The following is a 22,411-nucleotide window of genomic DNA, read 5'->3' on the forward strand; positions in this document are numbered from 1 at the left end:
ACTGTTTTGTCAGTTCTCACGACAACAGGTAGGTCTCTTGACCAATGGGAAATGATCCAATTCAAATGAAGATCATACAGGAACGAGTTGCCAATCACATTAAAAAGGTTATCTAATCTGACATTGGCTAGAAGAAGAAATGCCTTTATTGATCATATTTAGTCACACACACACAGAACATCACAGAAATTTGACCACCGCATTTGACCCATCATTGATGAACACTGAGGATCTGCTTTGCAGCGCACCACACTTTGACAGAGTAGAAAGCGGGAATCGAACCAGGATATTTGGGTCCAGGGGAAACCACTCTAACAGCTCTAACAGCCTACAACTGATCTCACAGCTCAAAGGTGCCACCAAAACTGTTTTTTAAAATTAGAGCAGCAAACATGCTGTAGATAGTGAGTCTATGGTTCTTGACCTTAATGACCTGATGTTGGCAAAAAAAGGACTTAGTATTTTGAAATGATGGCTGTAAATCACTTCGGACTGTCTTGTGCTTAGTCAAGTGGACAGTCGCTCTGCCTGTCACATGAAAGACCAAGGTTCGATTTCCCGATGGGGAGAAAAACATGTTTTTTAAATTTCCCCATGGCGGGACGATTAAAAGAAGATTCTAGACTATTCTAGGGCCATCATGACTGTAGATTCCTTATTTGACATTGTCAAATATCACAATATCTATTTAAGCATGGGAAATCACATGCCAGCTCATCCAATCAAGGCAGACTATATTGGTTCTGCAATGAGGAACCTTCAAGTTTAATTTTCATATTTTTAACATAATTGCAGAAGATATGTGAGAAACACTTGAGTATTTGCTTGATTAGCACCAATTTAACGCTTTTTTTTAATGTTTTAAAGACATAGCTGTTTTTCGCTGGCCTCAGATTTTTGAAGTAGAATTTTTCTGCTTCCTTCAACAAAATGTGAATCTCTGAATAAGTTGGGAGATTACTGTATTTATGTAAAATAAAATCAGATGAAAAAGGAAAAGACAACATAACATTTAAATACGGTGCTTGTCACATGAAAAAGAAAACATCAGTACATCAGTACAAATATAGAAGCTTTATAAAGGTGTGTGCTCTGCAGCCGAGGAGTGAGGAGCAGTTAAGATGCTTCACTGATCTTTGTATATTTTATATCAGCGCCGCATGCCACACAGAGGGTTATCACAAGCATCTCTCTGGCACAATTGTTTGATTTTCTTTTAGTCAATTGATTAGCTGGAGTCGGTGGTTTAATCGGCCGTTTGAGAGAGAGAGAGATGAGCCGACCACAATCAGCCTCTCATTAGTTGACTGGCTGCTTAGATGTGTTGCAGCCCAGCTCCTCACACAGCAGCTTTAGCACATTGTCTGAGTATTCATCTCGTGGTTGCTGCATGCCGCTCAGTTCTATGGGCTGCAGGTCTGGGTGTGGCGGGATGTAGGAGGATGGGCAGTGCATCTCATTCAGAGTAAACCAGAAGAAGTCCGGGTCCACTTGGATTAAACGTCGGAAAACACTGCAGAGAGGTGTGAATGATACTTGTGAACAGGATTGGCTCTGGGCAGTAACGTCTATGAAATGGTAAAACACAGTACTGGAATGAAAAGAGAATGAGTGAACACCAAAACGAAAGTGCTGGCTTTACAAGGCACTTCCACAGTTTGACACTAAGCTAATTACTAGCCTTTCTTAAATTTGAATTCCTCCAGGATGTGTTTATCAAGTCCGCCCAGGAGGTAAGACGGAAGAGTTTGATTTTGTTTAATTAGCAGGATACCTAAAGATATTTAAGCGTACTCCATAGTCTCGTCTTACTGTTTTGGATCATACTGACCTAGCGGAGACCTTATAAATGCTCCTGGAGTGGTGACAGTAGTGCCATTCGGCAATTCATTAAATTCACAGGGGAACGTCCAGAGAGTCCAATTAAAGTACAGACCGCAAGTCTGCTTGGATACTTATCAACAGCCCTCACTTTGGAAAATAGGTGTTTTTCATTCCACCAATTATGGCTATGGTAGGGGAAAAAATGCATTAGGAACCTCCTAGCATTTCTACCTCAACTGCTGCAAAGTTTTACAGTGATTTTCAATCTTTCTCCATAATCTTTAAATTATTATGTGGATGGTTGGGAATTATTGCTCATTATTATGAAACCAAAGTATTTTTTTTACCATATTTTCGAATGAATTTGAAAACAATATTGTGGATTTAAAGGGTTGGGGAATGTAACAAATCCTAAATGAGAATAACTACTGGTAGTTACTATAAAGAATTGTGAGCTAACAAAAAAATGACCTGCGTACGTAAACAGTATCTCTGTTTTGGAATATATTTAAAGTGGTTTTTAATTTTAGCTTTTAAATGTGACAGCAAGTCATGCCAAGTTTGATTTGACAAACAATTCATTGTGAAATATCAAATCAAATATTGAACATCAGCTGGTTTTAATCAACCACAGAACTGCTGAGATGTTCTGCAGAACAGGGCTCTTGGGCAGTGCATTTATTTAGAGCTGTGTAGGTCTGTGCTAAGGAAAAATAAATAAATACATTTTGAATAAATAAATCACAATTTTCATACCTGAAGAATATAAAAGTAACATATTCCAGAACTTTTTCTGTCAGTTCATTTGTAAATTTGGTGCAAATCACTGTCGTCTGATCAAAGTCTGGAGCCGGAAGTAGACCACTACATAAGGCTACAATATACTCGACCAATAGGAGTTGGAATTGCATTGAGAATAATGACACCAGTGTTTAACTTTAAATCACATCTTGAAATAAAATATTTCATTTTATTGTTTGTTTGACCTATATGACATGAACAAAATGTTTGTCTTTGTTTTTCCACAGTTAATTTACAGCATATGTTAAAACCCATAATACTTATACTAATTAGTATTATAGTAAAGTATTAATAATACTTTTTACTCATACTTATATTAATACTAAAAATATCATCGGTGCATCTTTAACAAAAATAATCTGCAATAAATAGTTCTATTACGTTTTCTTTAGTTATGCATTGATCATTAAATTACATAGAGATGCATTTCTAAACTCAATTCATGCCACCAAAACCTCGAGCACAACTGCATGCACAAATTTTCAACTTAAATACAATTTCAAGAAAACAGAAGTGTACCTGATACAGGCCTCTTGCAGTCTGATAGGTTGTCTGCAGCTCAGGTAGGGCAGGCAGGCTTCACAAACAGCGTCCAGGTCGCTTTCACCTGAAAAACAAACACTGGTTGATTTTTCCCAGTTACTTTGTAGCAACTCACACAAATACATTGTCCTTTGCCGAAAAAAAAATATCCCTGGTCTGATTTTAAAATGAATTGATTTTTAGGATTTTTACTGTAAATCTTTACTTGACTTTTGATTTGATAGATCCAACTCTAGTATTGAAAATAGGAAAATATTAGAATTTGAAATAAAAGACCACAGCTTTTTTGTAATACATTTATTAATTTATTTACAGATAAAAATAGAAATTAATCAAATATTTGTACAAGAAAGCTTAATGCATTGGTTATAAATAGCAGGATGTGATCATAATTCTATTATTATTACATCAATTGCATAGGATGAAGGAAAATATGTTATAAATATATATGATGTCTTTTCAAACTCTTAATAAGCAGAGTATTTTGAAAAAATAAAAATAAATAGATAAATCACTGTAGGAAGCTACCACTTCATATCCTCCTCATCTTTTCCCCCCCACTTTCTGCCGCTTTATTCACACTCCTATCTACCTGCCTTCCAATTTTCACCCACTGAGGGCACAACTCATAACCTTGCCAGCTCCTGCTCCTTCCATCCACTTGACTTCCCTCCCATGCTCCCTTCATGTCACTCTTTCATCTCGATTTCTACCTTGTGTGTGCGCTCACACACAGGCACACGCACACACACACACACACACACACACACACACACACACACACACACACTTTCCATCCTTGCATTCCCGACAGACATTTAGCAATTCCCTAAGCTGCAAACTGGGCTGCCTTTCAAGCCTCATTTCAAAACATGTCTCTCTCCCTCTACGCTTACTCTATTTGCCAATTCAACCCACACTCGGCTTGAACCAGGCCTCCTCGCTGTGTGTCAAGAATAAAAGCAGCAGTGCACATTTCAGAGTTAAATTGGATTATTTAGCAACCACTTTTATCCCTTTTCTTCTTGTCTTTCTGGTGCTGCACTCATAGCCCCTAGACTTTTGTGGAATCAAGGTACTTGGTGTGAAGCAAAGAAGTGAGAAATGCTGAAAAGTAGAGGCCAGGTGGTGTTAAGATGTCGTCGTAAATAAAAGGTAAAAAAATGGAACTGAAAAATATTCTTCAGCCAGTGTCTGTCTCTGTCTTTCTATGACTGAGGCCTTCTAATTGGCTTGCTGCAGGCATCCCAGAGGTAAGCCTGAGCCAAATCGGTATTCACGCAAGTAAGGCTGCAGCCGCTGACTGTTTCACTCCTTTCATTCTCTCTATCTTGGACTCCAAACCTATCCCTCTGAGAGGAAGGGGGACAGTCATGTTGTCAAGTCATTGGTATAGTCCAGGTAATAATATGGAACCGAAGGTGCCATTCACTTTCAACAGGACCAATGTGATGGATGGAAGTTACTTAAGGCTACCTTGTCATGACTATCCAGTGATTATCCTGAAAAGCATCGCTATCATCATGTCTGTTAATAAATGTTGAAATTTACCTACAGAAAAAACAATAAAAGCATTTTTTTACCAATAAAGGTAAGGGCAATGCCAAGATAAAAAATATTCTACGCTCAGATGGCTTGTTCATTTTTAGCGGGAGCTTTTGAGTTTTGTCCCCCTGGGAAAAATCAAATAAACCAGAAGGTAAATTTGGTAGCTCCTCACGTAATCTCTGAAATGTCAGTTTGACTATGTATGTCCACACCACATTTAGCAAGAAATAAAATTTAAATCTGTTTATTGTACATAAATAGGTAATATGATTGCATTTATTTGAAACACTTATATATACACACCACCCGACCAAACAGGTCTGAAGTTCTGGTTGGAAGTTCAAATCTCCAACATGTAACTCAAAAAGCACAAGGGTCAAGGATAACGCCTGCACCTTTCCTGGTCACCCTCAGCCATGATTACCATTATTATACTATCATTATGCACTTTGAGACCCAGTACGCAGATACAGCACAATGTAAAGCTACGAGCTCGAGGCAATTTGTATGAAAATGAAAAGCCAATGTAACCTAGTATAGCACTGTTCTTGTTGCAGTACTGACTTTAATTAGACCCAACTCACAAATGCCCTCCCTCGATGGAGATACCGAGCAACGCATTTAAAATGGTGTAACATCAACATCACCCCCTCATGGTATAACTGACTCAAAATATGTATATATATATAGATGTATAGATATCACATTATACAACTGTGTAAGACTAGATTAATGCTAGTAGTTTTGAGGGTATCAACATACTGTATGCACGCTGTTGCTCGATAAGCTTGAACAGCAACAAGCTAACATGTTCACAGTGAAACTGCTGCAGTGAAAATTCCGTAATATCTTGAGGCTAACTCTGAAGCACAATACGAATAGATCAATACAATTGAAGAGGCTATAATCAACTAGAAAAACACTAGGCTATGTGGAAATTCAAGTACATACAAGACATGCAATTCAATTAAAGTACATACGAGATTTTAGTTTTTGAAGTTTTTAAAATCTACTTGTCAAGGCCAAAAAAAAACACTATGACAGCTGGCCACATAAAGAGATGAACAACCATTCACTCTCATTCAGACATCTGAGTTATTTTGGGTCTCCAATTAACCTTCTGCATGTTTTTGGATTGTGGAAGGAAACCAGAGAACAGGGATCCCATGGAGACAGGGGGGTGCAGACAGTGGAATAACATGCACACTCCACACCGAAACAGGGGTCCTTCTTGCTGCAAGGTGGAAGTCTTAACCATTGCACCACCCTTTGTACTTTTTATTGTTTCAGAAAAGCCTAGGTGCATTTCTCTTTCTTTGTTAGAAAGTGCAAAGAAATGTGTCTTAAAATTGACACCATGAGAAATCTGTATGTTTTCCCCCCATGGATCACTGTTCCTGTCTTGATTTTGAAATATTGTGTTAATATAAACCTAAGAACTCAATATGGGACAATAAAAATGAATTCTGAGCTGAATGTATTATTACATTCCTAAGGGTGAAACTGTGGCTACAGAACTGCATGTGTTTTCACATGTGGTAGAAACAAGAAAAAATGTAAAACAAGGAGGGTTACACACAAAAGGTAAGTGTGACTGCTAGGAAAAGCCATAATTTATCAAAACCATGCTAGAGTTGATGATTTTATTTTGTACGGCACCAAAGGAGAAGCCTCCAGATGAGATCAACTCACTAGACTATATCAGTTAGGAAATTAATAAATTAAATCTGGAATATTTTTTCAAATCATTATTTTGTCTAAAAACAGAAAAAAAGGATGGATATGACTATAAACACCTCCAAAATGAAACTTTATTAGTCTGTCTTCTACTAGCAAACCAGATAATCCTTGCCAAGGACAGAGTCCTATAAATAATTACGATTAGCAAGAAACATACAGAGGAGCAATTGTCACAATAATTCATACAAATGAGTGTAACAGCTATTTTCTACATGGCAAAATGAACATAAACATCACACACATAAATATGGGAGCACAAGGGCTGAGAGCAATGGATACTCCAGTCTATATTAAGATCTCAAAACTGGTCACCTTGACTATTTAGCCTAGAGCTGTAAGTGTTTCTGTGACAGGGACGTTACTACTTAATGAATGTACTGACTAACTTTAAGTTAAACAAGCCGCATGTAATTACATCAGCAGCACTGCACCCAAGGGGCACTTTGGATGAACATCTTTCTGAAACTGAAAAACACAATTCTCTTGAAAAGCTTGAAGAGCTAATCAATTAATGTTCCTGTCCTGCAACAACTTGAATGGTTAACTTCTGTACGTTCAGCAGTTTTACATGTGCAGCTACAGGCAACATTAATTTTTTTTCTTTTAAATCTGGGTTAGTATGAAAAAGTTTGTTTCTGACATTATCATATTTAGTTTGAGGTGCTACCACAGTCAAACAGGTTTTTTAGCAATAAAAACATAATATGTGAATTTATGTTTGGGAGGCGCAAACCTGTACAATAGTGTTGTGTCTTCCCTGTAGTCATGGATTTTTTCAAATGTACATGTACACTGGTCAGAACTGATCAAAGGTCACAAAAACTAGCAGTAAAAGAATAGTCTTTAAATGATTATGATAAAAGCCTTGTCCCAAATGCAGGAGACAAAAATACAGTGGGGAGAACAAGCATTTGATTTTTCAGCTTTTCCCACTTGCAAAGCGTGTAGAGGTCTGTAATTTTTGTCATAGGTACTCTTCAATTATGAGTGATGGAATCCAAAACAACAATCCAGAAAAACCCATTGTATGATTAAGTAATTAATTTGCTTTTAATTGCATGACATACTGTAAGTATTTGATTTTCTACCCACCAGTAAAAATTGCAGCTCTCAAAGACCTATTAGTTCTTCTTTAAGAAGCCCTCCTGCTCTCAACTCGTTACATGTCTTAACTGCAGCAGTTGGAACTCCCTACCTGTATAAAAGACACCTGTCCACACACTCAATCAAACAAACTCCAGCCCCTCCACAACGGCCAAGACCAAAGAGCTGTGTAAGGACATCCGGGATAAAATTGTAGAGCTGCACAAGGCTGGAATAGGTAACAGAACAATAGGCAAGCAGCTTAGTAAGAAGGCAACAACTGTTGGCACAATTATTATAAAATGGACGAAGTTCAAGATGATGGTCAATCTTCCTCGGTCTCGGGCTCCATGCAAGATTTCACATCGCGGGGCATCAATGATCATGAGGAAGGTGAGGGATCAGCCCAGAACTACACGGCCGGACCTGGTCAATGACCTGAAGAGAGCTGAGACTACAGTCTCAAAGAAAACCAACCATTTGTAACGCCTACGCCATCATGGATTCCGATCCTGCAGCGCACGCAAGGTCCCCCTGCTCAAGCCTGCACATGTCCAAACCCATGTGAAGTTTGCCAATGACCATCTGGATGATCCAGAGGAAGAATCCAGAGAAGAAGGTTGTCTGGTCTGATGAGACAAAAATAGAGCTTTTTCATCTAAATTCTACTCGCCATGTTTGGAGGAAGAAGAAGGATGAGTACTACCCTAAGAATACCATCCCAACCGTGAAGCATGGAGGTGGAAACATCATTCTTTGGGGATGCCTCTCTGCAAAACGGACAGGATGACTGCACTTTATTTAAGGCAGGATGGATGGGGTCATGCATCGCAAGATCTTGTTTAACAACCTCCTTCTTTCCTAAGTAAGAGCCTTGAAGACGGGTCTTGGCTGGGTCTTCCAGCATGACAATGACCCAAAATACACAGCCAGTGCAACTAAGGAGTGGCTCCGTAAGAAGCACCCCCAGACCTGAACCCAATGGAAAATTTTTGGAGGGAGCCAAACGTCCATATTGTCCAGCAACTTTCTGAAACCTGAAGGATCTGGAGAAGATCGGTATGGAGGAGTGGGTGAAAATCCCTGCTGCAGTGTGTGCAATCCTGGTCAAGAACTACAGGAAATGTCTGATCTCTGTAATTGCCAACAAAAGGTTTCTTTATCAAATATTAAGTTCTGTTTTTCTGATGTATCAAATACTTATCTCATGCAATGAAAAGGAAATTAATTACTTAAAAATCATACAATTTGTATTTCAGGATTTTTGTTATACATTCAATCACTCACAGTTGAAGAGTACCAATCATAAAAATTAGAGACATCCAGATGCTTTGCAAGTCGGAAAAGCTGAAAAATCAGCAGTGTATCAAATACTTGTTCTCCCCACTGTCCATATAAAATGAATCTAATTTGTAAGATGACGCTTGGCACATATTTGCAGGAAAGCCAGTAACTCAGCTAGAAGTGAGTCCAAAATCAAATGTTACTCTTTTTAAGGGAATGTTGATATATGTAGTACTTTACTATAGATTGACAATGCTTCATGCTAAACCCAGATGTTGTCATGTTTCTGCGCTTGTTTGAAGAAACTGACTATAAAGTGTGAACTCAGTAAGCTGGCAAAAAGCCTCCTTTGTTTCCACTGTAACAGCTTGTAAGTTGTGAGACGGACCACACAGCACATGATGATGTACAGAAGATTTGGCCTTGAACTCTACCCTGATCGGAACACTGCTGTTGCCCAAAGACTGGTGGCATTCAATTCTGGTAAAGCAGCATCTAGCCAGATAGGTGTGTAATCTATTGAATCCGGTTCATCTGAATATAATGCTGAAAAGTAGTTTGCCATATATTTAGCTTGTGGAGGAGATGCAAATTTTTTCCTTGAGGCTAAAACGTTGAGATCGACTAAGAGAATATGACGTTTTTGATGTTGGACGATGTAAGATTTGAATGATCCTGGAACAACGTACTATAATACCTTCAATGGTAAATGCAAAATAAAACGGAAGGAATAAGAAGCTGATTAACATCACCTACTTCCTTGTTTTAACAAAGGAGGATGACTGCTCTTCTATTTCTACAGTGTTGTCCATGATTGGTAAACTGGTCACCTGTTCTATTCAGTTAGAAGAGAGACACAAAGTCATCAACATCTTTTTTCAGGTCTGATAACCAAAGAGGAGGGTTGAGACAGAAACCTTTGCTGTTGCACCTCAGGGGAAACTAAAAACCCTCTGGCAGAGGCTGATTTTGTACTCTTTACAAGACTGCCATCTAGTGGTGATAATTACCTTTCTTTTGATAGCATTTTTTTCCTTATCCTTTTTTCTATCTTGAGGTCTAAAAACACATTTTAAAATGACACTGTATGACGTGCTAAACCAGCACACAGCGATAAATGACTGAAAACAAATAGAATATGCTTCAGTGAGTGTTACTTATGTAAATAGATAAATAACTGTATTATAGATGGAAACACTGCAGCAATCTGCAGTCTTTAATCTATTCAAAAAGTTATTAAACAGACTGTGTAGATAAGATGCCAATTTTTCCCCTTTTCTGGTTGGAGCAATCATTTTAACTTTGGGTAAATATGACCTGTTGGCTGGTGTAGAACCAAGACGTTCTTTGAATGGCAATCACAAGTGTGAAAGAGTAGGTTAGTAGTCTCATACAAGTCTATATTCTACTTTTACAAGTGCAGTGCAAGGGCCATGTGTAACAAAATTACACTGCACCAGAAAACATCCATTTAGAGGCATTTAGGTTACTCTCATTACGCTTCTAAGGTCTAATAAGGTGGAGGGTAGGTGGACTTTCAAAAAAAGATTTAAAGTCCAAGCAAGGTCACAGGTCACTGATGTTTGTTTGGTGTTTTTTGTTGGATACAACATTGAAAACAGTTGCAAAAAATTGTGATTTTTGGGCAAAATCAAACAGCATAGGTACCAAAAATCTGTAATAAAAACCTGCACATTAATGTCATTTGATGTCATTTTTGTTTTGTTTTAGTTACTTAAAAAGGTGACATACAACAGTACATATTGTTGAATACTACAACAGTGTTTCAGTACAGGCAACCTTGAGCACCCAAGTAAGAAATGAATGGTAGTCAGCTTCAATGTTAACTTTTTAATTGCCTCAATGAAGTATTGATGATGAAAGATAGACACAACCAAAGTATCCCTTTGGTTGTGTTGTGTCTTGGGATGTCAGTGTGTGTCTGTGTCTTTGTGTTCCTTACCCAAGTCCAGCCTCTGGCACAGAGAGCCCAGCCCCTGCAGTACAGCCAGCTGCAGCTTGTAGGCCAGTGTGTGCGTATAAACTGGTCCAGCCTTGGCACTAACAGGAGCTTGTTGGGCCAGTGAGGAGCAAAGCTTTGGCAAAATCTCTTTAGACACCCTCCTCCTTAGAAAGTCGCCACATGTCTCACCCAGCGTGCACAGAACCTGGCAGACAGAATCCCAGTATGAAGCCTCTGAACATGTTATTGCATCATGTGCAATGACAAGACTACAGAGGATTCAATATGAAATTAAATAACAGAAATTATCAAACAGTCTGTCCAAATAATGTTCAATGTCATCTCTGTTGCTGAATGCAGACACACAGAAATATCACACACTTGGGATTTATTTAGCCAGCATTGCATGGTTCAGTGTTATCAAACCACGTCTTAAATGGTAGGCTGCTGGTTAAGGCTCTGTTATGGAAAAGGCTGGTGTCTTAGTATAGACGGTTTAGGTTAGATCGTTTTACAGTACAAGATGGTACAAACAATTTTTCTGAAATTACAGTTCATAACAGACAGTCTCCTCATTTGCTATGCTGGAAAAGTGCATGTTAAATGTCACTTGAGGGGAAGAAAACAAATAAATACAATGGTAGTATTGATGATTTTAATACTATTGTGACCTAAGCTGTTATAACAGTTGTTATTCAATAACACATTACAGTTCTCATTTAATACCTTCAAAAAATTAAGCAGCCTCAAAACTGATACAACTGCAGCTCTTTCAAAGTCAGGATAGATTTCTAACATACCCTAAAGGCCCTAAGGACAGCCAAAGGGTCATCAGCTGTCAATCTTTGCAGGAGGGATGGCCAGCAGCGATGAGCCATAGGCAGCAAATCATCTTCCTGTTCACTTAATATACACACACACAGCTCCAGTATGTCCAACGCCTTCAGAAAACACACACAGTAAAGCAGTCATGATAAAGGGCGATATTGAGTGTGTACAGGGATTCTGTTAATAATGCACTACATGCTGCTTATGAGCAACTGTTGACATCCAATTTTATTCACATGAGGTAATCTACAAATCAGTTTTTAGATACTTTCAACCTGGTGTCTATCAGTCAGAGTCATATGATTACCAATCACATCTCAGTAACAAATATGAAAGTAGTATTCATAAGATAAACTTTATATTTTTCTTTTGTACCTGGAATCTAACAAGCAAAAGTGACTTTACTGCTCCCATTTCCACAATATAAATTCCTATAGAGACAAGTAAAGATGATAAATTTGTCCGATTCAAGTGGAGGTCCTGCTCTCTGCAGAAGCCTTGTGAAGGGATTCAAGTTTCACTTTACTGCTTTTAACTTCTGATGTAAACTTTCTCATTTCTTTTTTTCTCCACATCCTCCATAGACTCAGATCGACCCCTTAATCAGACATCTTGCTAGAAAAAACAACAAAGAAATATCTGTCCGTAAGGTGTATTTCTCTTTTGTTCCCCTTAAAAACTGCTTAAGTGTTTAGATTTTGGTGGTCAGGGATCAAAGCTCAAGGACATCCTAACCTCAAAGATACCCTCACTGTATAATAGCATAGTGAAGTTACACATAGGGCTTGTGAATATACAATTTCAAACATTTAAAAACTAATTTTAAATAGCTAGCTTGACTGAATAGCTCCAGCCTTTTCATACGATCCAGTAACTGACACTGCAGAAAGGAGTTCTTGGTCTTAAATAATTATGAAATGGTTTAAAAGTTTTCCTGTTCAATGGTAAAAGAAAAACAGACCTTGAGCCGGATCTTGAGGCGCGAGTCAGACAGAAGATGAACACAACGCTCCATTACATCTTTAGTGATGCTGAGGTGTGTCGGACATTCCTCCTTCACATCAGGACTGCAAATATCTTGTGTGGCCTCGCTCTCTGTTGGAAGAGGAGCCTCTGCAAACACAGCAAATTTCTGTTCATAACAATGACATGGGGAGTTTTTTCTGGTCTTTTAGGTAATAAACCAGTTCAATGTGAACATATGTATGTGTCAATTTTATCAAAATATATAAGCAAATCTTATATATCTAATTAAGTTTTCCAATATTATTGATGTATAGGAAGGGATTACCCAGGTCTTCAGTATCATCCTCCTCTATTCCGATGCCCTCAGCCAGCTCTTTCTGTTTGGAGTAATCTAAAAGGAACTGACGGATGTTGAGGACTTCCTGGTCAGTAGAGTATGTTTTGTGTTTGGTTGACTTTTTGGACTGATGACAACTGAAAGGAAACCACCTTGCTAGAAGAAACATAATATGAGATATTAAAAACTGGTCATAAAAGAAGACATCTTCTCTAATTTTTCTCCATCTTTGAAGTCTTCACACTTCTGATTTTTTTTCCCCCACATAGGCCTGAGATCACTCGGCCTCGCATTTTTCACCCAAAGCAGTGAAATGTCAGATATATATTCTTGAATTTTTTGGGGTCTCTTAAAACTACAGCTATATTCTGCCACTCCACTTATTTGTCTGAGTAATGCGGGATTATGACCAATTTAATTGGCAATGACATCTTTCATTGATTTTTTTCAAAATGTGAACGTACACATGAACAGATCTGATCAGTCATTTTTTAGCCTTCAAGACTATCGTGTTGACATAGACTCTCTCACAAGAAAAGCATAGTTTTAGTAAAATCCTCTAACCAGGACATTGTTATATGGTAAATTGCAAAGGTAGTGGGGGTAGATTGCATACCATTTAGACGTTATTCTTGTCGAAATCTTCCTGTCGTGGCAACTTGAATTTTGGAAAAAATTCAAGTCCAGCTGCCACAACAAGAAGATTTCAACAAGAATTCACTATGACATGTATGACTGAGAACCTCCACAGACAATTAAATGTGAGTTTACAATTTCTCCTCTACAGCATTTGCCACTTGACTGACCAGCAGGGTGGCCAGTCTCAGATCAACCACAAGGGTCACCACGCAAATGTGGTCAGACAGATCAGTTAGGGCAAAACCCCAACAGGCTAAGCCTAGTTACTCCTCCAAATTCATATATATCAAAGAAAAGATGTGAAAAATGGGTGGGGGGGCTGAAGCAAGTAACAAACTAACAACTTAACACTTTAATATGAAAGAGGAGAGGAGATTTTTTTTGTTGTCAAATTAGAAAACCATTTGTCTGATCTACATTTACTATTCCAAATAAGGAAATGGGGAGAACCACTTTTGAACTGCTCAAAAGAATCACAGTAAAAAGTTCCCTCTAAAATGCTATTTGAGAAAGAGAATGGTGAGGGAGTCAGCTTTTTCCCTACAAAAGGATTATTAAATCCAAATAATGTTTACCCATGAATGATGATCATTGGGAAACCTGCTTGAGGCTGGCATCCCTGGCTGACTCCATTCATTACAAGTTATCACAACAAAGTAGTGACCATGTATGTATTGAATTGTATTGTGTCAGAGGGATTTATAGAGTGATGCAAGGTAGACCAACAAATGTTGACTATGCAAGCAATACTCAGTGTACACAGTACATAAAGAAATATATATTGAACTTATTTATTTTTAAACATAGGCAGATAATTTTGACCTGTCCATTTCATAAATGACTCGCAAGCTGAAGAAGTGTAGATACCTCTACTTTAACACCTAAAATTTATGAAAGACAGAATACACCTGTGTATAATGTAAAGCCATTTTAGTTAATATCCCAGTGAACACTTACATCAATTATGGTAGATATTCATATACATTCAGTTCCAATCACATTGTATGCATAACTTGTTTTCTATGTTGCTTCTTACTGAAAATATAGAATGTGTTTATTAATCATTAGATGCTGTGCAATATCATGGTTTTCATTGTGTGCATATGTTAAAAACCAACAGCTGAACGCAGATTATATGCCCCAGGAGGTAATTCTAGGGAACTAAATAAAAAGCACAAAGGCAAAATATTTCCTTCAGTCATCATCCCCTCTTGTCCTTAGTATATGTTTGCATAAAGTGTAAAATCTCACCCAGTGCCTTCATAAGCGAGTGTAGCACAGAGCAGAATACAGCGGCTGTGTGGTCATAGCTGAGATCCAGAGCTGTAAGAACATCCTGCACAACGTCCCTGACCAAAGGCAGTAGGCTGCTGTCCGAGTGAGTCAACATCACTGTTAGCACCTGAGGAGCCTGAAAAGGACAGTGTTGGGATACATGTTTGCAGTAGAGTAGATTCATGAAAAAACATATTTACCTGGGAAAAGAACATCATGCTCGTGTTAAATGCTTTTGGCGGATTGTCTTTAGACACCAAATAATGCTGATTCTTCTATTTCCAGGATTATGAGCGCTGACTTTTTTGATCCCATTTCCCCTTCTACATATTTCAGCTCTTGAATTATTTATGTAAATGATGATCATTTAATGAATATACTAATTTTCACTGATACTATTAAAGATAATGTTGATAGAACAAGGGAGAAAACAAAATTAATTGTTTGTTTTACTGTTCGTTAATAATCTTGTCACCAGAAAATAATTTAATTTCTGCTTGTTATTAATTTAATTAAATTTGATGTTGATCAAAACACTTGATCTTAGCCTCATAAATTAATTTTGCCAAATTTTCTTTGTGAGGCACAGATTACATTGAAGAAAAGACTCTTTAACAATGTTTGGGACCATGATGTATGTACTTTTCAAGTTTTTGTAACACAGCCATTGCCATTGTCAAATACAAATAACCTTATTGTAACAGAGAATATAGTCCTGACCTGTGGATGTTGACTGAGTCTCTGCAAGTTGAGGGAAACATCGTTGAGCAGATAATCTGAGTTCTCATTGATCAGCTCCTGCAGAGAAAGGAAGCCGCAAGCCCGACTGATATCCCACATGGAGCTAAGCGCTGCTTGGCTCACTAGCAGTGTTTCCTCTCCAGCCTTTTCCAATACAGGGTACAGTGATGTCATCAGCAGGGGACGGAATTCCATCTTCAGTGCCTGAGCAAAGCAGGCAATGCCCTCTAGTTGGATACACAATTGCCAGATATTGCTGTTGAGCTGGTTGATTGTGGAGGTCGACTGGCAGGAAAGTGCGGAGGGGATGACTGAAAGGGGTCTGGATGTAGCGTTGACTTCAAAGTTAGAGATAAAGAGTTTGGACTGGCTGGGTAGCTACAGACAGAAGAACAAACATCAATATTGAGCATCATTACATATATTGCAACTGTTTTAAGACAATATAGGGTCGATAAAGTGAACACATGCAATCCCTGCTGAACTGAACTGAGCTGCGAACAGCAGCAGACACATGTGTTATTCTGTGAATGGATAACAATGGATTTATAATTCCCAATAACAATTTGAATATAACAATATGAATAGTTAGGTTGCAAAATGGATGGCAAAAAATATTATAATTAAAATATAATTAAATATAAATAAATAAATAAATATTAAATATAATTAAAATATCTTGGACAGGATATTAGTTTTGAAGATAAACGGAAAAAAATCCAAGAAAGCAAAGATGGTTTGACAAACATTTGTGAAGAAGCACGCTGTTTTCTTTGCTTACAGCACAAACTACAGGTGATGTTGAACAAGGGATTTGAATTCAATTGGTGGTCCAAAACAATCAGACTTCTGAGTTAAAAATATGCCTGTTTGTGGAGATCAATCCTATGTGATTGTATCTTTTGTGATATTGGGCCAAATCATGACTTGCACCCCGAATAAATACTCTGCACTGTCTCTGCTAATGACTAAATCTCACCTTTCTCCACGACACTTTTTTGAACGTAGAAACCATTTATATAGTGATCATTTAAACTAAGACAAGAAAAATAAAAAAAGGAGTACTGCCAATTAAGTTGAAATGAAAAAAAAAAAAATTATAACTCCCCAGGCTCCCCTCCCCCCAACCACGCCGCTCAGCCTGTCAGGCATACCTGACCATCGTTGACAATACAGTTTTCTTGTGCGGCCAAGTAAGCAGGCCATGAGCAAATTGAAATGCATTCTGGGTTGTGCGCTGTGCAGTACAGTGCACCAGACCTGAATATCAACGATTGAACACGGTGACAGAATACAAAGTGAGATGTAACTGTTTCCACTCCTAAGTCATTATGTCAGTGAGATAAATTGTTGGCCTTGGGTGATGACCAGTCAGGACTGATTGCATCCCTGTAAAAATCATTCGTTCATTATACTCCAACATCACATTTTAAACAATGTAGGACTAAAGTGGTTAAGGCAGCAAGATGCTGAAAGATCCTCACCGGCTGGTGGTCTCGGTCAGCCTCCTCACTGACGGTGATCAAGTGCCAGTTGTCCAGACTAATGTATTCCTCCATGATAGACTCCACTGCTGCTCTCAGGTCATCCCGGGAGGCAGAAGGTTCGTGACCTTCATGCTTTGAACCCTGTGTTGCAACACTGATGCCCGCAGCCCCCCTGACAACCTCATTTAGCACCATGGCGGCCTGCTTTCTGTATGCTGATGACTGCCGGTACAGATCGAGAAAATGATCTGTCAGCAGGTAAATGTCACCATGGTAGCCTAGAGATATAAGATGGTAAAAAAAATGATAAAGTACCGAATATTATTTATTACAGCATAATTTTTAAGTTTACTTGGTGGATATATACTTGATGGTGTTCCTTTTTTCAATATCGTCTGTATTAAACTCCATTTGCTGTTGTCATTCATAGGGGTGTAAAAATAATGTTCAACGACCAGTTGGCTACTAATAACTTCTCATGCATGCAGTGGTTCTTTTGGCTTATTCCTCATTAATTTTCATAGTGCAATAAATTCAAGTGTTTAAAATTTGCACTTCGTCAAATCCAATGCTGAGGAAAGACATTTAGAACTAAAATCAGGGCATTTTTGCTCACTTTGTCAGGTACAGGGTCATTTCCTAACATTGTGCCAATTTTTATTATTTCTTGTCAATTTGAAATATTTATTTAGACATTTTTGTAAATCGCAAAAGTACTTTTCAGCTTACTCACGCATAATCAAATATTTTATTTCTTTCACTTCAATATAGATGGATGAACACAATTTGAATTGTAACCTCGTGTTCCTCCTCATGATTTACATTTCATTTTCGAATCATCAGACTTACCGTTAGTGTCATTACCCCTTTATTTTATTACTTGTTGAATATGCAGTTTAAACATAAGAACATTTTGACAATCAAATCAAATGGATCAAATTGATTTTGAAATTACTGAATAACTACTAGCCTCAGCCATAATTCACTATCTGTACTGTAGTGTAGTTATATGGGACGAATGGCATTCATACCTAAAGTACGACAGATCTCCATGAGCACAGAGAAGATCTTCTCATCAGTAAAGTAAAGAAAATGCTTCTTCTGTGTGTGGGGGGTAAAATCACTGGAACTCGAGCTTGATTCTATCGCAGTGCCATGACTCCTTTCTTCAACAATACGAACATCCATGACATCTAGCTCCAGAACCTGGAGAGGAAATTATAGGAGATCAAGATGTTTCAGTTTGTGGCCATGATAGATTACAAAAATGGTCGATTGACAAAGCGGGTCTTGTTAGAACTGAGTGAAATAGTCTTGGGCTCCTCTAATGAGTGTGATGAGGCTGACTGCAGTGAATGTTACACTCTTTGCAGCTAGAAGGGCTAACAACAATATTTTGTTGAAGATTAATAAAAGGTTTTCGGGCAAGCTGTTTTGACAGTTAAATTATTTCATGTTCAATGTAATAAACTAGCTGTAAGCGTAGTGATGTTCTGGGCTGCACACTGTGTGGGTTTGTGTAAAGGTTCTGGTGTGGTTTGCTGTTTCATACTTTCAAACTGCTTAATTTAAGTTTATTTGTGGGAGTTTAAAAAAAAAAATACAATCAATAAAGCCCCTTGCAGATCATCCCATATTCCTATTTCAACACATTATCCTATTGAATCGTCAGTGTAAAAAGCTACAGTAGAAGTTAATGTCAAATACATGTCACTTCAACACCACAAAGATGTTACACAGATATTAAACTCCAAATTAAAAACTAAAGACATTAAAATGTAATTGGTTTGGATAGTTTTTAGTGCATGAAGACAGATGTAATTGGCAGCAACAAAACATTTTCATTATAAGTAAAAAGAAAGTTTTAGCTAGTTTGATCCCCATCCTGGCGATGTGATACACTAATTCCACACTAACATTACCTGCATGAGGGCTTTGGAAATCCTCTCCAGATGAGCAGCTGAGTACAGGACCACAGAGACATGTGGCCCCAGGATTTTCAAATACCCAAGAAAGACATTAAGCACAAACAGCTTTTTTTGGTCTTCAGACGTCCTCATCAGTCTGGGCAGGGAGGTGGCCAAAGAGTGGAGATTCTCTGACAGGACATCAGTAAGGGTCTGAATGTTGTTGCTCGACATCTGATTCCTCTGAGATACTCCTCTCAAAGCAGTCTCACACCTAAAGAGCAGAGAAAATGAAATGGACTACTCAACTTCTCTCCAGGATATTTCCCTTTACAAAACACAGATCAAATCACACTACAGACTGTGGGAAAAGGAAAAAAAAAAAACATTTTAAGCCTCTATTGCAAACACAGAAGCTTTACACTCACGCACACATATATAAAAAAAATAAATAATGCGTTCTATTTGTCGAGCACTTTTCCTAACCCAAGGTCACCTTGCAAAACATTTAAAGAAGGTAAAAGATTTTAAACATATGTATAGCAGCGAGAATCGAGATTAAGAGAATTAGGAAGTTTGAACAGATATCGTTTGAGTTTTAGCTTAAAATGAGGGAGAGAGTCAGCATGTCTGATGTAGGGCGGGTTGAGTTCTAGAGCCTTGAGCAAAACAACTGAACACTCTGTATCCCATGGTACTCAGGTAGGGAAAGAGGGCAACAAGTTAAGATGCAAATGAAGACCTGAGAGAGCAGACAGGATTGGCAATATGAAGCATGTGGGTTAATAAAGCAAAGAAGGGCCAGGTTGCGAATGCATATATAGGTGAATAGCATTATTCTGAAGTTAATTCTAGATGCTTTGGGCAACTAGTGGACCTATTGAAAGACTGCAGTAATGTGTTCACTGGGGGGGGATCCAATTCATGAGACAAGCTGCAGAATTCTGGAGGAGCTGGAATTTGTGAGGACAATTTGTTGGGGAAACTTAAAAAGAATTGCTGCAGTAATCTGCATGTTTATGGACGAGACTGCAGTGTGTGGCATGAGATGGAGAGCAGAGAAGGAGTATACATACATTTACCAACCTTTAACTAGGTTTTTAGCCAGTAACCAATTATCAATCAATATTTTTATCAAACCTCTCTCTGACTCTGGGCTCCTCATCGTTGACGGCTCCCACCAGTGCTTCCAGCAGCAGTCCGACACAGTCGCCCAGCAACCGGAAACACCTGTCTAGCAGGTGGTCGGCCAGCTCCACGAGCTGCAGCCTGACCCTCCAGTGCTGATGGGCTGAGGTGCACGAGATGATCTTCTTCAGCAGCAAACACAGTTTCTCTGATGTGCTCTTCAACCAGTCCTGTGTGCGAATAACCATCAGCTGCTGGATCCTACCAAGGTCCGGAGAGGGGGTTTTCCTAGGTTCAGTTGTCTGAAGCTGAGCATCCTCCATGACGAGCCCGACAGTGCAGGACCAAACCTCAGATGACAGACAAAGTGAAAGATTCATAATATGCCAAAAACAAACTGTCATAAGAGTTTAGATGAAGCTGATATGTTTTAAGTACTCCCTACTAATCAGAAACATAAATTTTCTGCAGTTGTGCCCTGCAACTTATGTAAGTGATTCACAATTATACACACAAAATGGGAGGACATTTGTTGTTTACCCATTCTTTAGTGCAGGGTTGGGCAATTAATTTTTACAAGGGGCCATATGAGTAACCCTGAAAGCTGTCAGAGGGCCAAACCAACAACAACAGAAAAGTAACACACTTGCATAACATAAACGGAATAAATGTTTTGTCATTCATGTTCTGATTGACCTCACGCAGTTCAGACAGGGATGCCCAAAGGGCCACATGATAATACCCAGGTGTCCTTCAGTCTAACTTTGGAAATGCAAAAAAATATACATTACAACATGATTGATATCACGTTAATGTAAAATGTCAAGAATAAATACAGATTATTTCAGAAATTTGCAAGAACACGATGTGTACAGTCTACTCCATGGTTCTCACAACAAAATCCCAATGAGCTGTACCTTGATGGCTCTGACTGTTACTGCATGGCCGTGCCTCAGGTCTCCCATAATAATCCTAGACACCCTCACAGTGATCCCTGGTAAGAACGAAGCCATGGTACTGCCAATTGCACACCTCTCCTCCGAGGATGGGACTACATGTTCCTGACAGCAGTCACACTGCACAGTTAAAGCTTGGAGGCACTTCAGGGCTGCTGCTTGAACGTCTCGTGATTTCTCTTCTTCTCCTAAAGTCAGGAGCAGCGATACAGCGGCGCCCAGTCCAGGTAACATATTGGCCTCAAACAGTTTAAAAACAATATCACCATAAGCCGCATGAAGCAATGCATCCAAACATCTCAGCAAGCTCAATTTCAGCTCTTCTGATGTGTCTGCGGGCTTTCCAGGGTCTTTCGGGGAGCATAGACAGAGACACAACTCTGAAAAGAAGTCACAGAGGGTCTCCCAGCTGTGGATACAGGTATTTTCCAAGACATGGCACATGGCACAAGCCACAGCCTCCACCAGTTTTTCATTCTTGGGCCCGGGGACTTTAAGGACGAAGCGAAGTGGAAAAAGGATGTACTCATGGAGCTGTTGCAAAGCGGCATCGCTGATATCATGCAACTGTGTCCTCAATGTCTCCACATTTTTTAGATTTGGTTCACGGGTCAGGAGGACGCAGGCCGGGCGAAGGTAGGCAAAGGCAATCTTTGGATCGCTGATCTGAGCCATGACTGGAGGCATCGCCGAAGAGGGAGACTGCGAAACAAATGGGCAATGAGAAAACAAGGCAAATAACAATTTCTTTTTTTAAATCGTTGAACATGTGTTTACATGTATTCCTCAGACCAATGAACTTCGTTCAAAGTTTTATTTAAATTTGCACCGCCGTCAACTGTTTCGATCAGTTTGACACTTTCTTTTGTGCAAAGTGGGGATAAGAGTTCCCAAAATAAGCGGTTCGTTGATGCATGAGCATCAGTGGTGGAGAGGACAGCAATTCTGATTATTTTGTGTATTCCTCAAATTTCTTTACGTTTTTTCAATCGTCGTTGACATGTTGCAGTTGATAATGTCAGAAAGGTGATAGCAGACAGAGGAAGACCAAATTGAATCAATTCAGACATACTATTTCAGCGCGGAAAACATGAAAAGTCTTGCTGCTAATCTAGCGTCGAAAACAGACCACCTACCTTAACATCTTTCAGTCCCAGCAGAGAAACTCCGTAAAATACAGGGCCATTACGCTGAATTTAATTTTTGTAGGAATTATTCCAACGCACATTTCTGAAGTTCGATAGCTCGCTAAAACCGACGTCATTGTTCTGCGACTGGAGGGCGCATATTTGACGCAAAGCAAAAATTGTGATAAGTTGTCGAATATCAAGTCCACATCCGGTTTATGTTCACAGTAAAAG

At 38.8% G+C, this 22,411-nt stretch overlaps 1 protein-coding gene across 1 annotated transcript; it reads right to left on the reverse strand.

Moving 5' to 3' along the window:
- Positions 1-108: 108 nt before the first annotated feature.
- tti1 (TELO2 interacting protein 1) lies at positions 109-22,323 on the reverse strand. The gene is made up of 14 exons (XM_086159949.1): positions 22,187-22,323; positions 21,012-21,752; positions 20,107-20,444; positions 18,982-19,240; positions 18,091-18,265; positions 17,057-17,337; positions 15,552-15,950; positions 14,808-14,967; positions 12,906-13,073; positions 12,576-12,727; positions 11,587-11,727; positions 10,787-10,991; positions 3,145-3,232; positions 109-1,513 (listed from the first exon to the last, which is right to left on the reverse strand). Exons 2-14 carry the CDS (start codon positions 21,735-21,737, stop codon positions 1,300-1,302), a joined length of 3,306 nt encoding a protein of 1,101 aa, XP_086016075.1. The 5' UTR covers positions 21,738-21,752; positions 22,187-22,323; the 3' UTR covers positions 109-1,299.
- Between the last annotated feature and the right edge of the window lie 88 nt (positions 22,324-22,411).

The sequence above is a fragment of the Fistularia commersonii genome, chromosome 14 (assembly GCF_037954325.1).
Source record: "Fistularia commersonii isolate RoL2024-O1a breed Wild chromosome 14, RoL_Fcom_v1.0, whole genome shotgun sequence".
In the NCBI taxonomy this organism is placed as follows: Eukaryota; Metazoa; Chordata; class Actinopteri; order Syngnathiformes; family Fistulariidae; genus Fistularia; species Fistularia commersonii.

Coding starts and splice junctions, on each gene's coding strand:
- tti1 (XM_086159949.1), bottom strand. CDS start 21,737: ATGCCTCCAGTCATGGCTCAGATCAGCGATCCAAAGATTGCCTTTGCC. Junction 18,266..18,981: donor TTTCCAAAGCCCTCATGCAG/GTAATGTTAGTG, acceptor TTTCCTCTCCAG/GTTCTGGAGCTAGATGTCAT. Junction 14,968..15,551: donor GACTCAGTCAACATCCACAG/GTCAGGACTATA, acceptor TGTCCTTTTCAG/GCTCCTCAGGTGCTAACAGT.